Source organism: Canis lupus, chromosome 10 (assembly GCF_011100685.1).
Source record: "Canis lupus familiaris isolate Mischka breed German Shepherd chromosome 10, alternate assembly UU_Cfam_GSD_1.0, whole genome shotgun sequence".
NCBI classification, from domain to species: domain Eukaryota; kingdom Metazoa; phylum Chordata; class Mammalia; order Carnivora; family Canidae; genus Canis; species Canis lupus.
The window spans coordinates 27,560,554-27,586,164 of NC_049231.1; the positions used below are offsets into that span (position 1 = coordinate 27,560,554).

Below are 25,611 nucleotides of genomic sequence, written 5' to 3' on the forward strand. Positions count from 1 at the left end.
ACATCCCTGGCTGGTGAATAATTAAGCTGCCACCTCCTCCCCGGCCACACGGCAGGCCCTCCGTCTCCAGGTCCTGCTGGGCAGCTTTCTTTGCTCCCTCAGAGCAGTGGGCACTGGAGGGGACCCAACCCCGCGCTCCTGGCCCTGCCAGCACCCCCAGCACCCGAGTTGCTGCCCACTCCATGGCCCCCGAGATGGACCAGTTCTACAGGTCCACCATGGCCATCTACAAGGTGAGCATGTGTGTGGCCCGGGCCCTGGGCCTGAGCACCCCTTCTCAGGGCTGGAAGGTCGGGCCAGGTCTGGGGGACAGGGTGAGCATGACTGCAGCATGTTCTGGAAGGAAGGCCCTGAACCGGCCTGGATTGTGGGCTCAGGGGTGGGGATCCCCGGGGGCAGTTAGCCACCCCAGGCCAGCCTGAGGCTCCCAGGGCAGGGGTTTGTCCAGTCGCCCAGTGAGTGACGGCCCCGCTGAGACGGTGCTCCTAGACGCTGGGCAAAGGCAGGATGGGGCCTACGGGGGTTAGAGGTGGGAGTGGGTGAGGCCCAGAGAGCCACCTGGCCGGGGCCTGCAGCGTCCCTCTCTGGCTGTCTCTCTGTCTTCCTGTCTCTGTCCATCTCTCCTTTCTGAGCCCCTCACTCGAATTGTCTGCTTCACTCCAGAGGGGTTGCCACTGTCTCTGTAGACTTTTATTGAGCACCTCTCCCATGTAAGCCTCAGGACACCCTGCCGGCAGGATAGAAAATAGTCACCCCAAAGGATCGATGAGAAAGCCAAGGCCAACATGGTTAAACAGCTTGTTCAAGGTCACTGAACATCCCAGAGAGGCTTCTGCGATTTGAACCAAGACCCAAGCCTAAGTCCATGCCCCAGGCCCTCTGCATCCCGAGGGCAGTCTCCAGCTGTCCGTGGCCTGAGGTGGCCCGTGACCCCGCCACAGTCAGGTGCCCAACGGCTCTTCTTTGAGGCAGGTGAGACCTGCCCTTGCCCCTGAGGGGACTGTCAGACATCCATGAGTCCAGCCCAGCGAGGCCTGGACCCAGGGTGGGGTGAAGCCACACCCAGCTGGGGGCTGCAACAGACCACGAGCTTCCTCCCCGTGGGAGGAGGAGAACCTTCCAAGTGCACTGTCTTAGGAGCAAGTTCCTGCCAGGGCAGGTGTGTGAGCAGGAGCGAAGCTAGAACAGGGCCCCAAGAGATAGCTGTAAGGCCTCTGCAGCAGAGTCAGGATTCGGGGTGACTCCGCATTCCTGGGTGGGTTCCCCTACACTCGGGCTCCCTTTCTGGGGCTGGGGGTGCCCTGCTCTCGAGGCCCAGTGACACCTCTGCCCATCGGCCTTTCTTTTTCCTCCCTCCTTTGGCCTCGGGCTCCAGAGCATCATGGAGCAGTTTAACCCTGCCCTGGAGAACCTGGTGTACCTCGGAAACAACTACCTCCGGGCCTTCCATGGTAAGTCCCTGCCTGGCCCAGGGCTCCCAGCCTCCCAGCCTCCACTGTCCCCATGCACCTGGTCCTTCCATGCAGTCACCTGCACCCCACATCAGACATTCCGCTCAGGCTCACCCCTGCACACTCCTATCCAGCACTCTCATCCACACACACCCACACCCTCCTATGCCTGCTTCTTAGGTGACCTCCGGATGCTCCCAGAGACACAGGGCTTGGCTCTGGTGGCCTCCGCGGCCCCAGCCACACCACGCTTCTATAGGTCACCTTGATGCTGCCTGGTGAGCCCACTGCTATACCCAGGCCCACTTCTGCAAGCCCGGCTTCACACCACAGCTGTCTGTCCTCACTCTGACCACGCACCCCGCCAGCTGAACCTCACTCTCAGTGCCCGTGCTAACAGCTACCTCTCCCCCATTTCCCAGCAACACCTGCTCCAAGGCTAATCACTCCACCAGGACTTGCAGTCCTCCCTGCAAAGGACAAGCCAGGGACACACCCGGAGCTGAGGGCCACCCAAGCCCTCCCTACCTTTTAGGACTTTGGAATCAAAGCCTACTTTCCCCTATGCCAGCTACCTCAGCCCACCCCCACCCCGTGCCCCAACACCTGCACAGAGCAACACACCTGCCCACACCTCCCTGTGCATACACACAGGTGCCGCACCCGCACCCATGACAGACATGCGCTCAGGTCCTGCTCAGCACCAGTCCCTGTGCTGGGTGCAGCTGTCCCGGCCCTGCTCCACACCTGCTTTCTCCTCCGGCCAACACCACGTGTCCACACACACCACCCAGGACAGTACCCCACACACATACCCATGCCTGATCGCATGGTGTCCCCTCCATGTGCCCTCTCCTGGCAGGAGGGGCCTCCAGGGGTGAGGGCAGATGGAGGAGGGGGGCTAGACCCATCCCTGTCCCCCTGCAGCTCTGTCCGAGGCAGCTGAGGTGTACTTCAATGCCATCCAGAAGATCGGGGAGCAGGCCCTGCAGAGTTCCACCTCGCAGATTCTGGGTGAGCCACTTCCCCTTCTGCTATATCCTTCTTTCTTGGGCCTGGGGCTCTCCTGGTCCTGCCTCCACCCTAGGCCTCCTCCTGCTATCCAGACCCCTCTGCCTCCCCGGTGCTGTCCCTTGGGCGTGAGGCCTGCCTTGCCCACCATCCTGGGATCCCAGAGAGGGTTCCTTTTACGTTCTTACCTTTCCTGGAAAATCCCCCTAAGACACAGGCCTTGCAGCCCAATGCCCAGCACCCAGACTCCTGTTCTGGAGCCCAAGCTCCTCTGCACCACTCTCTGCAGGGCTGTTCCAGGGCTGGGACAAGCTCTGCCATCCTCACAGAGCCATATGGGAAATCCTTGGACTTTGGTCCCAAAATCCCATCTCAGGCAGCCCCTGTGGCAGCTTCTAGCAGGAAGAGGGTGGGTGGGGCAGGTGGCCCCCACTGAAGCTCCTGCTCTCCGTGCCTCCAGGAGAGATCCTGGTGCAGATGTCAGATACCCAGCGGCACCTGAACTCCGACCTGGAGGTGGTGGTGAGTATCACACCGCACAGTGCTGAAGGGTCACTCAGGAGAGTGGGGTGCATTCCAAGGAAGACCAGGGCCCCATCTCCCACATCCTTTCCCAGGGAGGGATCCCTGGGGCCTGGGGTGACACACAAGCACTGCTCTTCTGGGTACCTGCCAGGGCCAGGCTGCGTGGGGCGTGTAGACCTGCCATATCTTGTTCAAGCCGCCAGCCAGCCTGGGAGGCAGGTGCCGCTTGTCTCCATTCTACCAAGGAGGAAACTGAGTCTCGGAGATCTGGTCTCTTGCCCCCAATTCCAGAGCAAGTAGAGGAGCTAGGGAGAGAAAAGACCCCCGCCCAGGAGCATGTGGCCAGGCCCTGCCCCTCTCTGGCTCCCGGGCCCCTCCCTCCATGCTCCCAGGGAGCAAACCAGCCACCTGACCTTGTCACACCCACGAGAAAAACCCACAGAACTAAACCCAGTCTTCTCAGTGAGGGAGCCCAGGCCCTGCTGACCCAGCAGCCTCCCTGTGGCACCCCAAATCACAGCCCAGCACCACAAAGAGCTGCCCTCTGCAGACACAGCCTAGTGTTCCTACCCTTGGGCTGTCTTCATGCCATTCTCTCAGCCTAGATCCACCCCCATCCTTGCCGGCCAGCACCTTACCAGGCCTCCCTTGACCCCCCAGACAAGCTCATTACTCCTCCTTCTGGACTCCAACAGATGCTTCTATGCATTCTTAGTACGTGATGGTTAAGACAGCGAGCTCTGCAGCCAGAGCACATGCGTTCAAAACCCAGCTCCACCCGCCACTGGCTTGTGACCTTGGACAAGCCTGTCTGTACTTTGGCTTACCTGTCTGTCAAATGAAGATAATCATAGCTACCGGCGGGATTCTCATGAGGACTAAGCAAATTCATTAGTTTAAACTAGATGCCTGGCGCCCGTAGCCCTCCATGCATCTTCTTGGTGATAATTGGCAGTCGGATCCACCACCCTGTCTCTCTCCCACCAAGACTGGGAGCCCCGCAAGGGCTGAGGTGGGGCCTGGCACCCGGCAGGGGCTTCACTGACCCTGGATAGAAGGAGCAAACTTGAAAAGGAGAGAGTAGGGCCTGACCCCACAGAGAGGGGATGAGCAGGTGTTCCCAGGCGGTGCGGTGGGCTAAGCACTGGGCGCAAGGCAGCCAAGGATGGGGAGCTGGGGCAGAGCACAGAGGAGCTGGTGGTGAGGGGTCTCGGAAAGCTCAGGAGGAAATCAGCTCACTGTGACAGCAGGTGGCTCGGAAACGTGTATGTATGAGGGGGACCCCCCCGGAAGTCAGGGTGTGCTTTAGGGGGACACCAGAAAATACGTTGCAGTTTGGTTACAACGTCAAAAGGGGGAACAATTTTAGGAACAGAAAGCGTGCCTCCACCTGCACAGGATCACACCCTGGTCCTAGGCCCACCTCTGGGAACTTGCAGGCTCAGGGCTCTGCGGAGCCCCCTCCCGGGGCTCAGGAGGGAGTTAGGAGCACCGCTCCTGCTGGCAGCCAGTGACACTTCCTATCCTCGGGTTTGATGGCTCTCTGTGTCACTCGTGGCACACCTGGGCTGGATAAGGACGAATGTCATCCAGGCCTTCTCTGTAAGGAGAGATCTGTCCTCTCTGGGCACCCGCATCTTGGCTGTGACAGCTGGGCAGGGCCCTCGGCCAGAACCAGAGGCTGCCTGCCTCGGGCTCGCCCATCCAACAGCTCTCCGCAGCCAGGCGCCAGGCCCTGTTGCAGACAAAGCCCTTGCCCCCACCCCCGCCACCCCGAGAGGAGCCAGACAAAACCCCAGATTAACAAGTGAGCATATACGAGGCAGTATGTAGAGATGCGAGAGGTACCCTGGAGGAAGACAGAGCAGGGAAGGCTCGTGGCTGGTGTTGGACGGCTGCAATTTTTAAGATACTCTCAGAAAACAGGACTAGGAAGGGGACACTGAGAGAGGCCTGGGAGAGGGGAGGGAGACGTGTGAGGGAAGGGCCTTCTGGGTGGAGCTCCGGAAGGCTAGCAGGCGTGTGTGTGTGTGTGTGTGTGTGTGTGTGTGTGTGTGTGTGAGAGAGAGAGAGAGAGAGAGAGAGAGAGAGAGAGAGAGAGAAGGAGACGATCGGGGCTGGGACAAGAGCCCTGTCCTGTGGCCTTGCCCAGGCTCTGGCCATTCTTCTGAGTGTGCAAAGCTAAAGATAGACAGGATCTGACTTTTTTTTTTTTTTTTTTTAAGATTTTATTTACTTATTCATGGAGACACAGAGAGAGAGGCAGAGACACAGGCAGAGGGAGCAGGCTCCCTGAGGAAAGCCCGATGGGGGACTCGATCCCAGGACCCCAGGATCACAACCTGAGCCAAAGGCAGATGCTCAACCACTGAGCCACCCAGGTGTCCCCAGGATCTCACTTTTTTTTTTTTTAAGATAATTTATTTATTCATAGAGACACACACACAGAGAGAGAGAGAGAGAGAGAGAGGCAGAGACACAGGCAGAGGGAGAAGCAGGCTCCATGCAGAGAGCCTGACATGGGACTCGATCCAGGACCCTGGGATCACGCCCTGAGCCAGAGGCAGATGCTCAACCACTGAGCCATCCAGGTGTCCCATCAGACCTAGGTTCTATCCTTCTGGCAAGATCCCAGAGAGCGCTGGGTTCTTCCATCAGGAGTCACGTCACATCTGCAGCCATGTGATGTTAACAGCCATTGGGGCTCAGTGTGTCCAGATCCATCCACACACAGGGAGTTAACTGCTCTTCTGATGCGCTCTTACCTGTTAACTGGGATATTTCTATATGGAGACGCTTCTCCGTACCTACTCTTTGTTAGTAGTGGCACATTTTTGTGTGAAAAGTAAGATAAAGGTTTATTCAATCCCTTCACTTATTAGCTTTTGAGATCATGAATGGGGTGTCACCCTGTTGTCCTCTGAAGGTGACCAATTAGCTGTATTCTTTTCCTCACATCATTACTGTGGTATTTTTTAGTATCAGTATCGTACATTTAAACACATTGGATGTATTTCAGTCCTTTGCATTTATTGTCTTTAGCAAAGTTGAAAATGTTCCCTCTTTGGCCAATAGAAGCTTCTTCAGTCTGGCTCCTGAGTCTCTTGGGTACAACCCTAGTAGTTTTGATGGCTTTCCGGCTGTTTTGTTTTGTTCAGCCTCTTCTGGGTTACACAGCTTCTCCTTTGTTCTGGTCCTCATAAGAATCCTGACTCTTGGGGCACCTGGGTGGCTCAATGGTTGAGCATCTGCCTTTGGCTCAGGTCCTGGGATCGAGTTCCGCATCGGGCTCCTGGCAGGGAGTCTGCTTCTCCCTCTGCTTCTGTCTCTGCCTCTCTCTCTGTGTCTCTCATAAATGAATAAATAAAATCTTAAAAAAAAAAAAGGAGAATCCTCATTCTTGAGGATACAGAGAATGCAAGCATTCAGACATCCCGATCATCTTCAGGCATGAAACATTGAATGCTTCTGTTGAAAAGTCTGATGATCTATTTTTTCCTGTCATAAATCACTTGCTTTTTCAGCCTAGATGCCCAATTTTTTTTTATTTTTCTTCAGTCTAGTAATTTTTCTAGACATGTCTTGGTGTTGATCTATCTGGGTCAATATCCTCAGTCACAGGGTGTACTTTTGCAATAAGTAGTTTTAAATTCTTTTCTTTTTTTAATTTCAGAAATGTTATCTTGAATCACAATTTGTAGAATGTTTTTTGTTCTCTACCTTTGCATTTCTTCCTCAGGGACTCCTATTATCTGTATGTTAGATCTCCACAGCTTATCTTCAACATCTTTTCTTCGTCTTGGCTATTTTTACTTTTTTCTTCATTTCTTCCCCCACCCTCCCAAATTCCAGATGTTTTGATTTAATACCTGGACCAAGAACAGAGCCCATAATAGAAGTCCTATCATAGATGTATCTATATATACAATGATACTCATGAGTGTGTCTCTCATGAATAATTAAGTAAACTCTTTTAAATATATATATATATTCTCATATATATTACATATATCATATATTAAATATATCAGCTTGAAAATCACCCCTTTGAAGTATACAATTTATTTTTTTTTTTAATTTTTATTTATTTATGATAGTCACAGAGAGAGAGAGAGAAAGGCAGAGACACAGGCAGAGGGAGAAGCAGGCTCCACGCACCGGGAGCCCGACGTGGGATTCGATCCCGGGTCTCCAGGATCGCGCCCTGGGCCAAAGGCAGGCGCTAAACCACTGCGCCACCCAGGGATCCCGAAGTATACAATTTAGAATATTTTTTTTAAGATTTTATTTATTTATTCATGAGAGACACAGAGGGAGAGAGAGAGGCAGAGACACAGGCAGAGGGAGAAGCAGGCTCCACACAGGGAACCTGATGTGGGACTCGATCCCAGGACTCCAGGATCATACCCTGGGCTGAAGGCAGCACTATACCACTGAGCCACCCAGGCTGCCCCAATTCAGAAGTTTTTAATGTAGTCACAGAGCTTTGAACCCATCCCTACTATGTAATGTTAGAACATTTTCATCACCCTTGTCCACGAAACACTGTCCCCATTAATATTTGCTCTAGTTTCTTGGTTTCTTTTCATAAAAAAAAAAAATTTCCTCTTTGGCAACCGCTCTCTGACTTCTGTCTTTAGAGATTCATTTAGCCCATTCTAGGACTTGATATGAAGGGAACTGTACATATGTATTCTTCTGTGTCCCGCCTCATTCACTCCATGTAATGTCTGTAAGATGACCTCATGCTGTCACAAGCATTGATGCTTGCTGTGTCTGATTGCTTAGTATTTGACTCAATGACTGTACCACCATTTGTTTATCTTTCTGTTGATGGTCATTTGGGTTGTTTCCAGTTTAGGATTATTATGACTATGGCTGCTGTGAACACTCTTGTACAAGTCTTTTGTGGATTTATGTTTTCATTCCGCTTGGATAAATACCTGGGGGTGGAATTTGTGGGTCACAGGGCTGACATAAATTTGGCTTTATGAGAAACTGCCAAAGAGCTCTCCAAAGCTCTTAATGCTAGCCGCACCCCTGCCTGCAATGTATAAAAGCTGCTGCTGCTCTCTACATGCTTGCCAACATCCGATGTTGTCAGTCTTATTTATTTTAGCCATTCTAGAAGATATGGAATGGTACCTCATTGTGGTTTCATTTTGCATATGCCAAAGACTTTTTTTTTAAGATTTTATATATTTATTCATGAGAGATACAGAGAGAGGCAGACATAGGCAGAGGGAGAAGCAGGTTTCCTGCGAGGAGGCTGATGCAAGACTCAATCCCAGGACCCTAGGATCATGACCTGAGCCAAAGACCACTCAGATCAACCACTGAGCCACCCAGACACTCCTGCCAAAGACTTTTAATGGGCTTACCGGACATTTGCATATCTTCTTTCATGAGGTGTTTGTTTAGTACTTTGCCCGTTATTGGGTTATACTTATTGTTGACTTATAGGAGTTCTTTACATAGTCAAGGTATGAATCCTTTATCAGATATAGGCATAGTGCATGTTTCCCCCTCCCAACCTATAGCCTATCTATTCATTTTCTAAATACTGTCTTTGATGAACAGAAGTTTTACATTTTTAGGAAGCCAAATTTGGCTATTTTATTGTTTTCATTTTACAAAAGGCAAAATCTGTTTAAACTCAGTAAACTACCTTAAAATTCATGGGACTAATGCTATGACAACAACAAACACTAAAAAGAGCACCTGCCTCTGCTAATTTGACAATTTTAAAAAGTGGCTTGTATTTGTATCCATTTCAAGAAATCTTTGCCCACCACCATGGCAAAGATATTCTAGGTTTTCTTGTAGACGCTCTATGTTTTGGACTTTACATTTATTTCTATAATCCATCTTAATTTTGTTTTTGTGAATGAAGTGAGGTAGAATCAGGGTTCTTTCCCCAGTTGTCCCAGCACCATCCCCAAAAAACTTTGCTTTCCCCATTGAACTGACTTGATATCTTTGTCAAAATTTGATTTGTTGTGTATGTGTGGGTCTATTTCTGAGCTCTCTACTCTGTTCCACTGATAAATTTGTATATCCTTACACTGATACTACAACTGTATTAATTGCTCTTGCTTTACAGTGAGTCTTAAAATCAAATAGTCTAAGACTTTTTGTTCTTCTTTCTCAAAATTATTTTGCACAGTCAAGATCCTTTGCATTTGCATATGTAGAATCAGTTTGTCAATTCCTCTAAGAAAATCTGCTGGAATTTTGACAAGGATTGCATCAATCTATAAATTAATGGTCCTCATAGGGGGACCTGGCTGGGTTAGTCAGTAGAGCATGCAACTCTAGATCTCAGAGTCATAAGTTTAAGCTCTATGTTGGGAGTGGAGCCTACTTTAAAAAAATACATATATATTAATGGTCATCTTAACAATATTGAGTCTTCTAATCCATGAACATAGTATATCTCTCCATTATTTATTTCTCATAGCAACTCTTTGCCATTTTCAGGGTAGCAGTCTTGTACAACTTTTGCATTTGTTCCTAGGTATTTGATTCTTTTAGCCATTATAATTAGAATTTAAAAATTTTGTTTTCCAGTTGTTCATTGTTTAACTTATTTTTTAGTAGGATCACCCTGGCTCCTGCACTAAGAATAAAATATCAGCAGTAGAGGGCAAAAGCAAAAGCAGGAAGACCAATTTCGAGGCTATTGCAGTAATCTGGAGGTGGGTTGAAATGGCTTGGGAAAGTGGCAGCAACGGTAGTGTTGAGAAGAAATCAGACTGAATCTAAAGCCAACAAGATTTTCTGATGGAGTAGATGTCAATTGCCAAAGAAAAGGGAAAGTCAAACTAACTCCAAGGTTTTGTTCTGATCAACTGGAAAGGTGTACTTGCCATTAGCTGATTGGGAAATACTGAGCATGGAGCAGTTCAGGTGGAGGAGAGAGATCGGGGACTTAGTTTTAGACATGGTAAGTTGGAGATGCTTATTAGAAAACCAACTGGAAATCTGGGCTAGAGTTTGGGGTCAAGGTCTAGGCTGGGTTGTTTGGGAGCCATGAGCATATGGACAGATGAACTAATGGAGGGAGTGGGTGGAGGAAGGGAAAGGAAGAGGCCCTGAGGAATCAAGACATAAGGGAGAATCAGCAAATGACAGAAGAAGCAGTGAGGGTAGGAGTGCAAGGAAAACCAGGAGAGGGTAATAAGCTGGAAGCCAAGTGAGGAAGGGGTTTCAGGAGGAAGGAATGATCAACTGTGTCTAATGATGACCACAGTTCATGTCAGATGCATCCTGAGAGTTGGCTTTGTGATGTGGAGTGTCAGTGATTTCAACAAGAACTGTCTTATAGGTGTTCTGGGGCACAGCCTTACTGAATGGGGTTCAAGAACAAATGGGGAAGACAGGAGTGGCATCAGCCCACAGGGACAATTATACCAGCAGGGGGTGGGGGGTTCCTGTCTAGGCGACAAAAGGATTTCTTTCAAGTTACTGGAACAACAATACATAGACCTTGCAATGTGTATTTTCCACAGTGGGTCTGCTCTCAGCTTCTATGTTGAGGAGCTCACAGGACCCATTAATGAAGTATATGCTGAGAGGATACAGGGAAGGGAGGGCAGTCTCTGCTTTGACCTGCTGGGAATGACTCAGTCAGCCTGGGGTTGGTGACTTCCTTGTTTCAGAAGTCACCTGTTAGTAGATAGTCCTAGGGTTCCCCCATAGCAAGAGCTCAAAGTTCATGTCAATTTTCAACCTCTTAATGGATCCATTTCCTCCGGAGCTGAACAAAGACTTTCCATTAACCCAATAGTGGCCGGGGCCCCATCTAATTGGGGCATCCTGGGTCTGTGTCCTCTACCCCACTGGTGATCACAGCCAAGACATGGCAATGGAAAGAATTACCATCCAGCTGTCCCATTCTAACACATACATCCACGGTGTGAATCTGTTCATACCCGACTAGAAGCAGAGGAATGACATCTGATACATGGAAGGTGGCTTGTTCAGGAGCCACGTCTCCTAGGTGAGAGTGAGATAGAGCAAACAGAAGCAGGAAGCCCCCAGCTGGCCTGCAGCACTGACTGCAACAACCCTTTAATCTGTATTTTCAGAACACGTTAAAAAAGCTCCTGCACCCAGGCCTCCCTGGGGAGAGTGCTCCCAGTGGCCTAAGGCTCTCAGTTGGGGGCAGGCGGCACTGCCTCCCTCGCCCACCTTCGTGACAGCCCCACTTGCCTCTGCATTTCTCAGCACATCAGCTCTGCACTATTTTAGGCAGAGCTGGTGTGTCCATCTTGTTGGATTTGTGCATTTTAGATTTTCTCCGTAGCCTTTGGTGTGGTTCAAATTCGTCTTCGGATACCACTCGTCATCTATTAGTGCTGTGGTTACAAAGTTGCCTGGCTTTGGAGGGTCTGCACCAACACCATATCTCCCATAAGCCCTGCTGTTTATTTTGGGAGATTTTGCAGGATATGGGGATTTTCAAGAACCCATGTTTGGTGTTCAAGCAGAAACCTTGGACTGTCTCTTCAGTGGGAAGCAGGGCCAGGGGAGGAGCGAGTGAGGGGCTCTGGTGGCTGCACTGGGAGGTCCCACAGGTGCAGGTTGGAAGGCTCACTTCCTTGCTTCCTGGATCACTGGATGGATAAGGGTGGATATGTGGTCTTGGCTGTATTCATAACACTGATTGCCCTACACACACACACACACACACACACACACACACACACACACACACATCCCAGCAGCCACAACTCACAGTTCAAGGGGGTCCCCACTCAAGCTCCCCTACAGACCAGCAGTTAACCAGCATTTCAGAAACAATTATGGGAGAAAAACATAAAATTTGCAAGTTTTACCATTGACTAGTTTCCCTTACATACTGGAAGAAGATGACCAACATTCTTCTTTTGGGCAATGCCCAACCCCAGGGGACAAAAGTCCCCCAGCACAGCATGGGGACCCCTGTGGCAGCAGGCAGCATCCATTGCGGGTTCTTGAGCAGGTGCCACTGAGGGGCCTGGGGTGCAGACAAAGGAAGCTGAGCAGAGGTCCCCTGAAGCAGGAGTGGCCGCAGGATGGGGGACACTTCTCTCTGCTCCCTGTGAACCCAAGTGCAAAGCGTGCCACTGAAGGGTTTAGATCGGATGTCCCCACAACAGAGTGCCCCAGGGAACGCTAATGGGGGGACTCTAGGAGAAGGTCCCAGGTGAGCACCAAGGCTCACAGAATCAAAGCTCTTCGGGCTCACAAGGCTGGACCTTCAAGAGCATCTGGCCAAGACTTTCCTGTTACAGATGGGGAAACTGAGGCCCAGAGAGGGACAGCAACTTGTCCAAAGTTATAGAGCAAATTGGAAGCAGAACCAGAATTACTAGGACATAGCTCTTCTGAGCCTGAGCCTGGAGGCTTCCCCAGCCTCCTGGTCACCCAGGTGGTCAGCCACCTCTGTCTCACCTGTCATGGAAACCGGCCACCCCTCAGCTAAGACGTCAATGGCTGTGAGCACTTTCACTGGGTCAGGCCCTGCCCCCAGTGCTGGGGACACAGAGATGGGTCAGACGCGGCTCTTGCACACAGCGGCTTGCTGCTCCTCCAGAGGGGCTGTGAGCAGGGGCCCAGCAGGAAATTCTGTCCTATGGCTAAGGGAAATGAAAAGTAAATGAACAAATGTATGTATACATTCCAGAAACAAAATGGGAGAACCATGGCTTCTGCTGGGGAAGCCAGGGTAACCTCCTGGTAGAGGAGGCAGGGAAGCTAGGATTTGTAGTCTGGTAGGAAAGTCTAGGCAGAGGGAATGGCATAATCAAAGCACAGACTGGGACTGAGAACCAGGAGACACTGATACATTTATGGAGAGTTGTGGCGAGCCAGCTACTGCACTACATATTTTGCATATTTAACTATTTAATCCTCCCTCCACCAGGTGCTTTTATTATGACCATTTCTCAGACGATTGGGCAGGTGCCTGGTGTGTTAGGAACTCAGTGGGCTGAGTTGCACACTGGGCAGTGTGCAAGGGATGCTGCAGTGTGGGAAAGATTAGGGCCACCCTGATCACCCCCACTCTGCACTCCACACAGGTGCAGACATTCCATGGAGACCTACTGCAGCACATGGAGAAGAACACCAAGCTGGACATGCAGTTCATCAAAGTAAGTCTGGCCACCCACCTTGGCCCCCCCAGCCCATCACAGGCAAGACTGCCTCTCCTCGTTTGATAGATGGCACACGGAGGCCTGCGCTGGGCATTGACTGGCCCCAGGCTGCACGTGTTCCCAGCTGAGTCCCCCTGGGGCCCTGTCCAGTGCTCCAACCCATGGGCCAGGAATCTTGAGCTCATTGACATGGGGGTCTCCCTCCTCTCTCCACCCTACCCAAGGACAGTCGCCAGCACTACGAGCTCGAATACCACCACCGAGCCGCCAACCTGGAGAAGTGCATGTCTGAGCTGTGGCGCATGGAACGCAAGAGGGACAAGAATGTGCGAGAGATGAAGGTACAAGAGCTGGGGGCAAAACCAGGCTCTGGGGGGTCCCTGGACACCCTCCTGGGCTCCCCACCCAGCACTGGCCCAACCCCAGAAGGGCCACCTGCCTCATGCTCCATGGTGAGCATAGCTAGGGAGGTCAGCCGGGCCCTGGTGGGTAGGCACTGCTGGGCCCCAGGGCCACCTCAGTTCTGCTCCTCATGCTGTCACTTCCCAGCCCTCCCCAGAGTCCCAGGCCTTGCGCCTTCTACTTCATTGGGAAAACCTAAGGCCATCAGCCTTGCTGCTCCTGACCGTGGTAGCTACTGTGTAATTCCCCAGCAACCCCGCCATCCTCTGCGCCCCCCACCTCTGGCTAGGGCCAGCCCTCCTCCCAACCTCAGGGCCCCATCCCTGGCCTCCATCTCCAGGACTTTTATCTCCTTTCCTGTCTCCTCCTCTGGCTCCTTGACTAAGCTCTTATCTCTCCCCTTCAGAATCTACCCTCCCAAGTAGGGACTTATTAATCAACTCATTCACAGTTTCTTAACCCAACCTTCCTGGGCCCCCCCCTTGGTGCTTGGCCCCATGCCTGGGGTCAGAGGGATGGCTCAGACACCAGCCCTGCCTGTGAGGAGTGCCCGGGCTGGTTGGACACAGAGCCCAGGCTCAGGAGGATGAGGGTGCCCTTGAGAGGTGGGCCCAGGAGCTCCGGTGAGCTGGGTGCTCGGGGGAGGGCCTCCAGGGGGAGATGGCTAGCTCAGGAAGGACAGGGAGACTTCTGACAGCTGGCACTGGTGGAGGGTGGGAAGAGGCATCCACCCCCTGCCTCCAGCCAGAACCCACTTCTTCGGCAGGAGAGCGTGAACCGGCTGCACGCACAGATGCAGGCCTTCATGTCCGAGAGTCAGCGGGCAGCTGAACTGGAAGAGAAGCGGCGCTATCGTTTCCTGGCTGAGAAGCATCTGCTGCTTTCCAACACCTTCCTGCATTTTTTTGGCCGGGTGAGCTGGGGCTGGGGGACAGCTAACGGAGACTTCCTAGGGTCTGTGCTCTCTGTGAGCTGACCACCCATGGGATTTCCCTCCCTTTGCTAATTTCCTTCTATCCTTCCTCTCTGTAGATATTTATTTAATTTGTTTACTCTCCCCATCTATTTCTTTGGTTGTTTCTGTGTTTATTTGTATCATCAGATATTCATTCATTCATGATTTTGTTTATTCTCACATTCATTCACTAATTCATGCCTTTATTCACTCATATATGAACCATTTATTTTTTCATTCCTGCTTGCATATACTCACCATTCACAAATTCATGGATTCATAGGTTTATTTAGTTATTGTCTGTTACTTTGATCATATTATTTAGATCCTCTGTGCTCTTGCTCCGTTCTATCTGCTAGACCAAACAGATTCTTTCATTTCTCACTGGATTTTGCTTTCTGTGTTCAACTGCCATGTTGTTTAGTGCTGTTGGGTTTACAACTATCATTACCTTCTCTGTAAATGTTGTCATTTATTTATTTATTTATTTATTTATTTATTTATTTATTTAATGTCTTTCATAATCCAGCCTGAAGCTCTTCATTTCACTTTGAGATTAAAATGACCCTCTTCTCTCTTCTGTGAACTCTTTATTTTAAAGTTTTATTTATTTAAGTAATCTCTACACCCAAGATGGGGCTTGAACTCATGATCCTAAGATCAATAGTTGCATGCTAAGTGTGTTCCTGTTGCTAATAGTTCAGTTTTGACTTTTGACCAGTCTTACAGGCTATGTCTTCAAATAGAGGAATTCAGTTCATTCCCATTAACCCAACAACTGATACACCTGTTTTATGCTTTCAGGATAACTTAACTGCATTTACTTGGTCATTTCTTCTGTTTCTCTCATGCTTGCTCTTGTCGCTTTGGTTGTGTTTTTACATATTCCCCTTTCCCCTTTATTAACAAATCCTACTGTTCTTTTTATCTCTATTCATGATGACCTCATGTTGTGACCCTCATAATAACATATATTCCTTATTATCTTTTCCAAAATATACTGACAAACTCTCTGACACTACACTGTCCATTGCGGCCCCCTGACCCTTAAGATGAGGCCTGGGGAAGGATTTTCTTGCCCTCTCTGGAATTCTAAAATGTGGCCTAACTCCTCCCCTTATGCTCCCCGACCCCCAGCTCTTGGTTTTACCTAAAAACCTAGGGCCTTTAGTTCTAAGCTCTCACGGGTCATTTCTTTGCAGCATGATCCTTTTATTTTGAGAGGCTTCTCTGAGATCACATATCTTTCTGCTGCTTGGTGCATGGTCACCCGCAGAATACACACATGATCAGATACGCTGATACCACTGTGTTTTCACTCCTTTTCCTTTCCCACTGTCTTGGGGTTTCTGTCTTGATTAACTGAATGTTTTCTGCAGCTACTCCATCTGAATCCTTGCATATGTGCAAATGTCTCACTTTTGCCCAGAGTGCTGAGTGGCATGTGGGCTGGTTGAAGGACTCCAGAGCTGGAGGCTTTTTCTCCTGGGGTCCAAGAGGACATTGCCCTGTTTTCTGGCACTCTGTGTTGTTGATGCTAAGGCAGGTGCTGGTCTGTCTACTTTCCCTCTTAAGTGGACTGGCTCTTTCTCTGGATGCTTGGAGGTTTTCCTGGGGTCCTTGGGACTCAGGAACTTGTCTGGGCACCCCTAGAGGAGTGTCCGCTACTCTCCTCACTCTGCAGGCTCAGTTCTTTCTCCAGGTCAGAGGATCTGCTTTCCTTTCTCCACTGTCTTTCCTTTTTCTCCTTCTAGAACTCCACATCTATGACCTCCTCCTTTGCCAAGTCTATTTCATTTGTCCTCATTCTATATTGTGAGATACTTCTCCCCCTTGACGTGTCAGGCCTGATTGTGTTCTAGTTCATCTGTTCAATCTTCAATCTTAAGATTGTGCTTTGTCTGGCTAAGAAGGTCTTTGTTAATGCAGCAAACACTCCTATCAAGATCTTGTTAATCTTTTCACCCCCTTCTCTCAGCTGCCTGGGTAGTCTCCTGGGTTCTCCTCCCTGACCGCTGGGTCCTCTCAGGTTTCTTGTTTCTTTCTTTTGCCTCCCCGTGTCCTGTTCCCACTCTGGGTTCAGTTGAGTTGCAAGGGCTCAGGCAGTGGTACTGGCAAATGTGGGAGGTTGGGGGAGTGAAGCCATCTCTACCCCCTGGTACCCCCTCCTAACCCAGGTCTTCCTATTGTTGCAAGCATCAGCTCAGCATGAGAGATAGGGATTAATTTAGTCTACTCTTAAGGAGAACCACTGCAGACAGGGCTGCCAGGGAAGGTTGTGCAGACTGAGCACTGCACAAGGGTATCTGATTAAGAGTAGGGCCTGTGCTCTACTCTCCAAGCTGAATACACTGGTGCAGACTGTATTTTCCTAGAGAAAGGAGCACCTCTTTCTTTGCATAAAGAGGCCATCCTCTCACCAAAGGTGTGCCCAGCAGGCTCTGTCCATCCATAGGGGACACTTATCTCTAAATTATAAGGAACTATCCTATGGGCTAGCAGCAGCCCAAACCTATGGAGCCCTGGGACTCAGGAAAGCCAGCAGCCCCTCCCAGGCCACACTCAGGAGGGACACTTGACACTGCCCTTCCCAAGTGCCTCTGTGGGCATCATGGCCAGAGCTCCTCTTGTCCAGCCAGCCCAGTACTGGCCAAAGTTCTGTCCTGCTGTTATCTGTAAAGATCCGACAGGCCGGAGCCTCCCAGTTGCCCACCTGGCATGTGGCCTGGTCTGGTCTGTGGGTCTGGTGGGATCTGTAGAAGGAGGGACCAAGGACACTGGGACATCATTTTTCCACCATTCCCTCATAAATTGATGACCTTGTCCCTGCATTTTTCCAAGGTTATTTGCTCATTTATGTCCTTAATAAATATTCTTTGAGCCCAGAAGACATGTCAGGCTCTGGCTGTGTCATATCTGAGAGCCAGCCCCTCTTTCCTGATGTCACCAGCAGGGCTCCTTGACCACCACTAATTCTCTTTCTTTGTATTCTTGATCAGGTTTCCCAGCTGCTGTGCCCTGGCTGCAAACCTAGCAAATGATTTCACTTCTCTGAGTCTCTTTTTCTTATCTGACAAAAGAGGGAAATAATCCCCACCTTGCAAGGTTGATGCAGCAGTAGAGCCTCATGTGAAGGAGCCCAGGGGTATCAGGGTCTCCTGCCCCTACTCTCTCCCCTCCAAAGCCAAAAATAAAAGCTACCCTTCAGGAGATCTGTCTGCTTCCAACTGGCTGCCTCTGACAGCCCCCAGCAGATTCCTGCCTCCCTGCTTCTGCCAGGCCCCTTCCCAAGGCTCTAAACCCCGGGACCAGGGCAGTCCGGGTGGCCCAGTGGTTTGGCGCCGCCTTCAGCCCAGGGCGTGATCCTGGGGACCTGGGATGAGTCCCACATTGGGCTCCCTGCACGGAGCCGGCTTCTCCCTCTGCCTGTGTCTCTGCCTCTCTCTCTCTCTCTCTCTCTCTCTCTGTCTCTGTGTCTCTCATGAATAAATAAACAAAATCTTTAAAAATAAACAAACCAACCCAGGGACCCTCCGGTGCTGAGTGGAGGTGGGACATGGCTGGATCCAGCGACTGGTTTCAGCTCCAGCTGACATTCTTCCGCTGTTCCCATGACAGGCAGCCCCCGGCTCCGGCTCAGCCTTCCCCTCCTACCCCTTCTCTCTCTCTCTCTCTCTCTTTCTCTCTCTCTTTCTCTCTCTCTCACAGAGTGATGCTCCAGGGAGGAGGGACTGCTTATTCTTCTTTTAAATAATCGTACTGAGATATGATTCACACAGCGCACAATTCATGCATTTAAAGTGTATAGTCCAGCAGTGTCTCGTATACTTGCCGAGTTGTGAATCCATGGCCACGGTCAAGTTCAGAACATTCGTGTTATCCCTAAAACAGCACCCCTAACGGTCACTCCCCAACGATCCCCCATCCCACCACCACCCGCCCTCCGGAATGGGCAACCATGGATCTATATTCTGTCTCTATAGATGTGCCTCTTCTGGACATTTCCTATAAATGGAACCATACACTATGTGGTCCTTTGGACCGGCTTCTCTCATGAAGCATCACGTGGGTAAGATTCACCCGTGTTGTGGCACATACCATCCTTCGTTCCTTGTTACTGCCAAATACTATCCCGTTGTCTGCAGAGACCACGTTGATTTAACCAGTCATCAGTGGATGGACATCTGGGTTGTTTCTACTTTGCGGTTGTTATAAATAATGCTGCTACGGATATATGTAGACGTCTCTGTGTGGACGTATGTTTTCATTCCTCGTGGCTACCTGGGAGGGGGCTTGCTGAGAATAGGCTAACTCTGTGTTTAACCATTTAGGGAATTCCAGACTGTTTTCCAAAGCAGTTGCACCATCTCACATCATGGTCTCGCCCACACTGCTTCCTCCACATCCCTGCCGACACTTGTTATTGTCAGTCATCTTGATTAAAACCACGCTAGTGGCTGTGAAGTGGTAGCCCTTCTGATGTGCACTTCTCTGATGACTAGTGTACTTGTTGGCCATTTAAATACCTTGTCAGAAAAAAAAAAAAAACTTTGTCAGGAAGCTTCTTTCTCCCCATATCCTGAATAGGTAACCTCCAACATTAAGAGGAGAGACACTGGTCTTTTTTTTTTTTTTCAATACCAAAATGCCAATTGGCTTTATTTAAATTAAAGAATATATATACTTACATACACACATAAGTTGATCTTATTAATCCATCCACTAAATATTAAGCTTTTATTTACCAAGGACCAAATAAAGTCTTGATTGGAGTAATATTCAAATTGACAACAAAGATAAGGGAAATTAAACTTATCTCCACTCTCTTGAACCTAATATTAAACATGACCACTTTGCTTCAAAATAGAATCTTTTTGGTACTGTATTCCAGGAAGTGGTATCAAAGGTTTTATCAGTGAATTTTCAAAAGTAAATCACTTTTTCTGCATATTAGTATCAAAAGAATAGATCCAATGCTTCAATAGAGTATGTAGCAATTAGGGGCACCTGGGTGGCCCAGTCCATTAAGTGTCTGCTTTTGGCTCAGGTCTTGATCCCAAGATTCTGGGATCAAGCTCCACAGGAAGTCTGCTTCTCCCTCTCCCACTCCCCTTGTTTGTGCTTTCTGTCTCTCTCTCTGTCTCTTTTAAAATAGAATATCTTGAGAGCTTATGCAGGTCAAACTCAGGAGAGCTGAGTGATTGCCCCGCAGGAGGGAGCCATGGATTGAATGAGCCAGACTTTCCCTACGTATGGGGGAGAATGGACAGGTATCGTGTTGTCTGATCCAGCTGGGCTTTAGGACACACTAGATCAAACTCCTAAGATAGTCAACCACAAATATTTATGTGTTACTATATCCATAAACAGATTGCACAAGATTTGGAACAAGGTTTACTTATTTATTTTTAAAGACTTATTTATTTATTTATTTTAGAAAGAGAGCAAGAGAGAGGGCAGAGGGAGGGGCAGAGGAAGAGGGAGAGAATCCTCAAGCAGACCCCCTGATGAACACAGAGCCTGACACGGGGCTTGATCCCAGGACCGTGAGACCATGACCTGAGCCGAAACCAAGAGCTGGTTGCCCAACTGACTGAGCCACCCAGGTGCCCCTTGGAACAAAATTTAAAGAATGGTGAAGGTCTGAGCACAGCAAGAGGTCACACTCACACTCCCCCAGTCCTGGCTGAGTCTGCATCTTGTCAATAACATGCCTCTCTGCCCACCTCACCCTCAGCTTCTCTGGGTTTATGGCACTTGTGAGAGTCCATCTCTAGGATAAATTCCTAGGAATGGAACTGGTGAGCCCAAGGATATAGGCATTGGTTGTCCCAGTTTACCCTCTTGCTGGTAATGTAGGACATTCCCTTCTCCTTGACAACAGTGTGAGAGCAAACTTTTCAATCTCTGCTAATCAGCAAGGTAAAACCGGTATCTCTGTGTGGTTTTATTTTATACTTGTCTTATAAGTGAGACAGATCTTTTCATGGCTCTGAGCCATCGGATGTCCTTTACTGGGACAGGTCAGCCTCTTTTCTTCTATTTTTCTTATTCATTTCTTGGAGCTCTTTATATGTTACTGAAATGAGCCCTTCCTTGGTGATGCATTGCAAATATTTTCCCAGTTTGTCACTTATCATTGGTCATTGCTTATGGTAGGTTTTGCCATGTTTTAAAAAATTGTTTTCATTTAGCTAACTTTATCAGCCTTTTCTAGTCTGTGGGGTCTCAAGCATACTTAGAATGGCTCTTCCAGTCCATAAATGTTTTAAAAATTCTTCCAAAGTCTCCTAATGGTCTTGAAAGCCTGCACGGTGTTTCTTTCCAACCACAGGCAAAATTGCTTGGAGGCAGGAATCAGGGAAGCCAGTAAAGTTGAGTGTTGTCCAGGCTGGGACTTGGTGCTGTGGCCTTTACTCCCAGAAGCCCCTAGCACCCTGGCAGGTACTTTCCACTGAATGTTCTCAAATTGGACAAAAACTCTTTTTAAAATGTGGTATGCAGAACCCAACGTGCTTGCTTTGCACACTGCTTCTGCAGCATGCACATGAAGACATTTGGAGTTTGGTTTCTGTGCTGTTTTGCTAATTCTGCAAGGGAACAGAGGGGGTGTCCACCTAGTGACCAAGGGGACTAGTTCCTCCTGTGACTTGAGTTGCTTCTGTTTTGCTGCCTGAGATCCCTATGAGGCTTTCAGCAGCTGGGCCAGACAGGAGGCAGGATCTTAGAAAGGTACAGTCACAGGTACAACTTGCTTACTTACCTCTAGGAATTATCTAGCCCTGGGAGCAGCAATCCCTGCAGGACTGGCAAAGCCCCAGGACTTCAAAACATTATAAAATACAGAAAATTAAAAACATGATTAATGCACACAGCGGGTCTGACACTTAAAGCTCTCCCACCCCAAGCTGTTATGGAGTATGTGGTCAACTGCTGAGTTTCCCATCCTTGAAAGTATTCAAACAGAGTTAGATGCCCATGTTCCTGGGACACAAGGAATGCTTATAGACTAAAAGGAATTGACTGGAAAAACTATTTGAAAGGCTTCTTTTAGGAAACTACTCAAATTGGCTTACACAGGAAAGGTACTTATCACTTTAGTTACTATGAAGCTCAAGGGTTTCAGGTATAGCTGGATCTAGGAGCATGCATGTCATCAGAAATTTGCCATTTTCCCTTAGTTATGGTTTCCTGTGCTGGCTTCACTCTATTTAGCCAAGTCCATGAGGTCAAAGAATGTATCTTTCCAGATTGTTCCAGGATAAGTACTGGGATTGGGGTCTCTGGTCACAGCTTTTGGCTAAGTGTCATCCCCGAGTCCATCACCTTAACCGGCAGGATGGAGCCACCTGAGCGGCCAGGCCCGGGTTCTACCCCTACCCCTGTCCTGGGCCTTGGGGGAGCAGGGCCAAAGCACACGGCCTGAGAGGAGGGGCAGGAGAAGCACCTCAAGGAAAACCGAGGGGCCTGGGAGCCAAGAGGGCTGGGCCGTGGGCGAGTCCAACGTGACAGGGCGGCCGCAGCAGCGATCTCTGGCTCCTTCCCGCCAGAAGATCGGGTCCCCCCAGCTTGGGGGCCCGCGTGCCCAGGCCTGGCCGTCTGGGGGCCGCTGGGGGCGGGGGGGCCGGCTGACGCCCGTGTCCCCCGCGGCCAGGCCCGGGGCGCGCTCCAGAGCCGCGTGCTGCTGTGGAAGGAGCAGTCGGAGGCCAGCCGCAGCCCGTCGCGCGCCCACTCCCCGGGCCTGCTGGGGCCCGTGCTGGGGCCGCCCTACCCCTCGGGCCGCCTGACGCCCACCCGCCCGGACATGGTGAGGCCCTGGGCGCCCCCGCCGCCGCCGTTCGCGCCCCCGCCGGCCCCCGCCTGGAGCCTCCTGCCCCCCGGGCTCCCCGTCTACGCGGCGCCCCCCGGCCCGCCGCCCTTCCGCCCCGGCCTGGCCCGGGCGCCCCCGTGGTGGTGGCCCGGCCGCCGGCCCCAGAACCCCTACGCCGACGCCTGGGACCGGGGGTGGGGGCTGGACTAGGGCCCCGCGGCGGCCCCCTCCCCGCCCCACCCTCCCTGCCCGTCTCCCCTCGCAGCCCCAGAGGCCCCTGGCGGAGTTCAGCTCCCCGCGCAGCCGGCACGGCTCCGGCTCCTTCGGCGCCCCCGAGCCCGCCGAGCCGAGGGCCGCGACGCAGCTGCCCCGGACGCCGTCGGCCTGTGAGTGCGGGCGGGGGCGCCCCGGGGGAGGGGATCCGGGCCGGGAAGACGCCGCAGCGGGCGGGATCGCGGGCAGACGCCGGGGGGGGGGGGGGGGGACCGGCCACCCACGCGCCCGCTCCCCGCCCGGCAGCCTCGCTCTACGCCGGCGGCGCCCGCTGCTCGCGCTCCGACTCCCTCGGCGAGCGCCCGGGCGGGGGCGGCGGCGGCGGCGGCGGCGGCGCCAGGAGGGTCCGCGCCCTCGTCTCCCACTCGGAGGGCGCCAACCACACGCTGCTGCGCTTCTCGGCCGGAGACGTCGTGGAGGTGCTGGTGCAGGAGGCCCAGAACGGCTGGCTCTACGGCAAGCTGGAGGGCTCGTCCGCGTGAGTGGGAGCCCTGGGTGCAGGGGTGGGGGGAGGGGGGACGGAGGGGGTGGGAGGCCCCAGGCCTGGGATCCGCGCGATGGAGACTTGTCCCGCCCCTCGCGCCCCCCTGCGCTCTGGGGCTCAGACAGTTCTCTCCCCCGCCCCGCCCTCGGTGTCCTCCTCCACCCACCGGGTGTAGGCCAAGGACAGGGTGGCGGCCCTTGGGAGGAATGGGAAGGTTCTCTCACGCGTGGGAACGCTGCAGGAACCCGACTGCTTGGGCACTTTCTGGATGCCCCACACGGAGGGAGGAGCAGCTTCCACTCTGCACCCTGAGAAAGGCAGCCGAGTAGATGGAGGGGGTGCACCTGCAGGCGGGCTCCCCCAGGCCAGGCCCACAGGCCATGCTGGGACCTCGCAGGCTGAGTTGCAGCCCGCGCAGGGAAGGTCCTTAAAGATTGCCAACGGGGGGTTGGTTTTGACACCAGGAGTGGAAGCTAGAGGTGGGGAAATCCATCGGGGTCCCTGCAAGGCTGGCGGACGGTAGGGGTTGGCAGCCCAGAAAAGGGGAGTGTGCAAGGATCACTCTGCCAAAGAGGAGGGAGGGAGGAGGTGGGAGCTTGTGGGAGCCAGGCAGTGACCCCCACAGGGCTTATGGAGCGGGGACTGTGTGGTGCTCACTCCCACTTATGCTGCGGGGGAGAAGAGATGAATGAGGGCTTCGAGGGAGGAGTCAGCAGGTGCTGTGAAGGACTTGCAAGGGTGGTGGGTGGGTCAGTGGGCCATGGACAGGTGAAGGGTGGATGGGAGGGTGTGGGTCAGTGGATGGTGGTGGAGGGAAGATGGACTGGGGGTGGTCACATGGGCGGGAGGATGCAGGTCGGTAGGTAGGGATGCATTGAGTGTTGCGGGTGAGGGGAAGCACAGATAAGGGGTGCTTAGACGGAGGAGTGACTGGAAAGGTATGTGAATGAGTTGGTAGAGGGGCAGCCAGGTGGTCAAGAGGTGACAGATGGACTAGGGACTGGTCGTCCGTGGGTGGTTGCACTCGTGGATCACAGATGGGTGATGCAGGATGGGATGGCGCAAGGGTAGAGGGATGGATGGCAGGTGACCACTGGACCAAGAATTGAAGGGTGGGCTGGCTGGCAGAGAGATGGCTACAAACACCAGGGTGGAACCTCCTGCTCTGTGGGCCCACACCAGCAGGCAGCAGGAGCCCTGAAAGTCCCCACAACAGGTGTATAGCTGACCTCCTGGGGACCTGAGCGAATCTGAACCACCCAGACCCGTGCTCTCAAACCACGTTCCTGGGACACGGCTGGGGAAGGAGGTGGCAGGTTGTATCAGTGGGCACTTTATGGTGAAAGCAGAGCTAAAGCATATGGAAATGGTTTTGTTCTGTCATTTTGAGCTGAAATCCAGTTACCTTTAGGTGAGAACATTGTTGATTGCGTTGTGGGGCCTAAGGGGGCTTTTTGGAGAACACTTTCCGAAATGCTCTGCAAGGATCTGATGGGTCCAATAGGGTCTGAAAAAGCTGAGGAACATCAGTCCAAGTGCCTTTCCCGAGGCCCAGCTGCTCTGCAGGTGCAGTAATGAGCCTCCAGTCAGGCAAAGACCAAGCGCAGGGCTACCTGGGGTCACCAGAACCAGAGTCCTAGGGTGGGTGGCCACAGCGGGGCTGAGGAGCAACAGGCCCTGGCTCAGGTGCCCCTTCCTCTGGGCTCGTACAGTTGTCTGTGGTCCTGACCCCTTCCCAGTCACCCTTGTCATCATGCGTTTTCGAATCTGTCTGTCCACCGGGTGGGGAGCCTCTGGGGAGTAGGAAGGGTGTCTGGCTCTCCGTGGGCCTCACATGGTGGGTGCTCAGTGGGTGGGGAATGAAGCGGGTCACAGCATGTCCTCAGACACTCTACTTTCCTTCCGCCTTGGGCTTCCAGTGCCTCCTCGGGTGACCTGGCCCCTGGCAGGACATGAGCCTGGACTTGAATGTCGAGAAAGATCTCCTCAAGGGATGCAATGAGTTAGTCTGGGTAAAGCCCTCCGAGCGAGGCCTGGCCCGCAGCACTGCTCAGTAAGAGCTCCCAGGAAGGTGAGTTTGACCTCTTTTTTGGGGCCTTCTGCTCATGGGGCCCTCTGCCTGCACCCCGCAGGAGCGGCTGGTTCCCTGAGGCCTATGTGAAACCTTTGGAGGAGATGCCCATGAGCCCCATGAACGCCTTGAGCCCAGTGACCTCCGTGAACCCAATGAGCCCTATGAATGAGCTACCTTCCAGGTACCCGGTGGTCAGAAGTGGGGCAGGGGTGAGGACTTCAATGGGGGTGGCACCTTAGGGGACATCTGTGAGTTGCGATCCTGAGTGGACTCAGCCTCCTTTGGCCCTTGGAGGAAGGGAACCCCCTCCTTTCTACATGTGACAGCCATTGCGTCCATCCCTCTACCTTCAAGCCCGTGGCCTCCTTTCACCCGTGTGCGAGGGAAGAGGCTGTAGTATGCTTAGGAGCCCAGCAAGATGGGGTAGGGTGCAGTAGGGGCCTCCCACCTGAACCCCTACACCTCCCTCCCTCCTCTGGACTCA

At 51.9% G+C, this 25,611-nt stretch overlaps 1 protein-coding gene across 1 annotated transcript in view; it reads left to right on the forward strand.

Annotated features, from left to right (window-relative positions):
- BAIAP2L2 (BAR/IMD domain containing adaptor protein 2 like 2) overlaps nt 1-25,611 on the forward strand; it is a 27,114-nt gene continuing 1,503 nt past the window's right edge. The window contains exons 1-11 of the mRNA XM_038550627.1: nt 1-233; nt 1,376-1,451; nt 2,379-2,465; nt 2,923-2,984; nt 13,055-13,126; nt 13,354-13,470; nt 14,298-14,444; nt 22,141-22,293; nt 22,562-22,682; nt 22,816-23,047; nt 25,186-25,308. Of these exons, the coding sequence (XP_038406555.1) occupies nt 183-233; nt 1,376-1,451; nt 2,379-2,465; nt 2,923-2,984; nt 13,055-13,126; nt 13,354-13,470; nt 14,298-14,444; nt 22,141-22,293; nt 22,562-22,682; nt 22,816-23,047; nt 25,186-25,308 (1,241 nt within the window). The 5' untranslated portion in view covers nt 1-182. The remainder of the gene's footprint in view (nt 234-1,375; nt 1,452-2,378; nt 2,466-2,922; nt 2,985-13,054; nt 13,127-13,353; nt 13,471-14,297; nt 14,445-22,140; nt 22,294-22,561; nt 22,683-22,815; nt 23,048-25,185; nt 25,309-25,611) is intronic.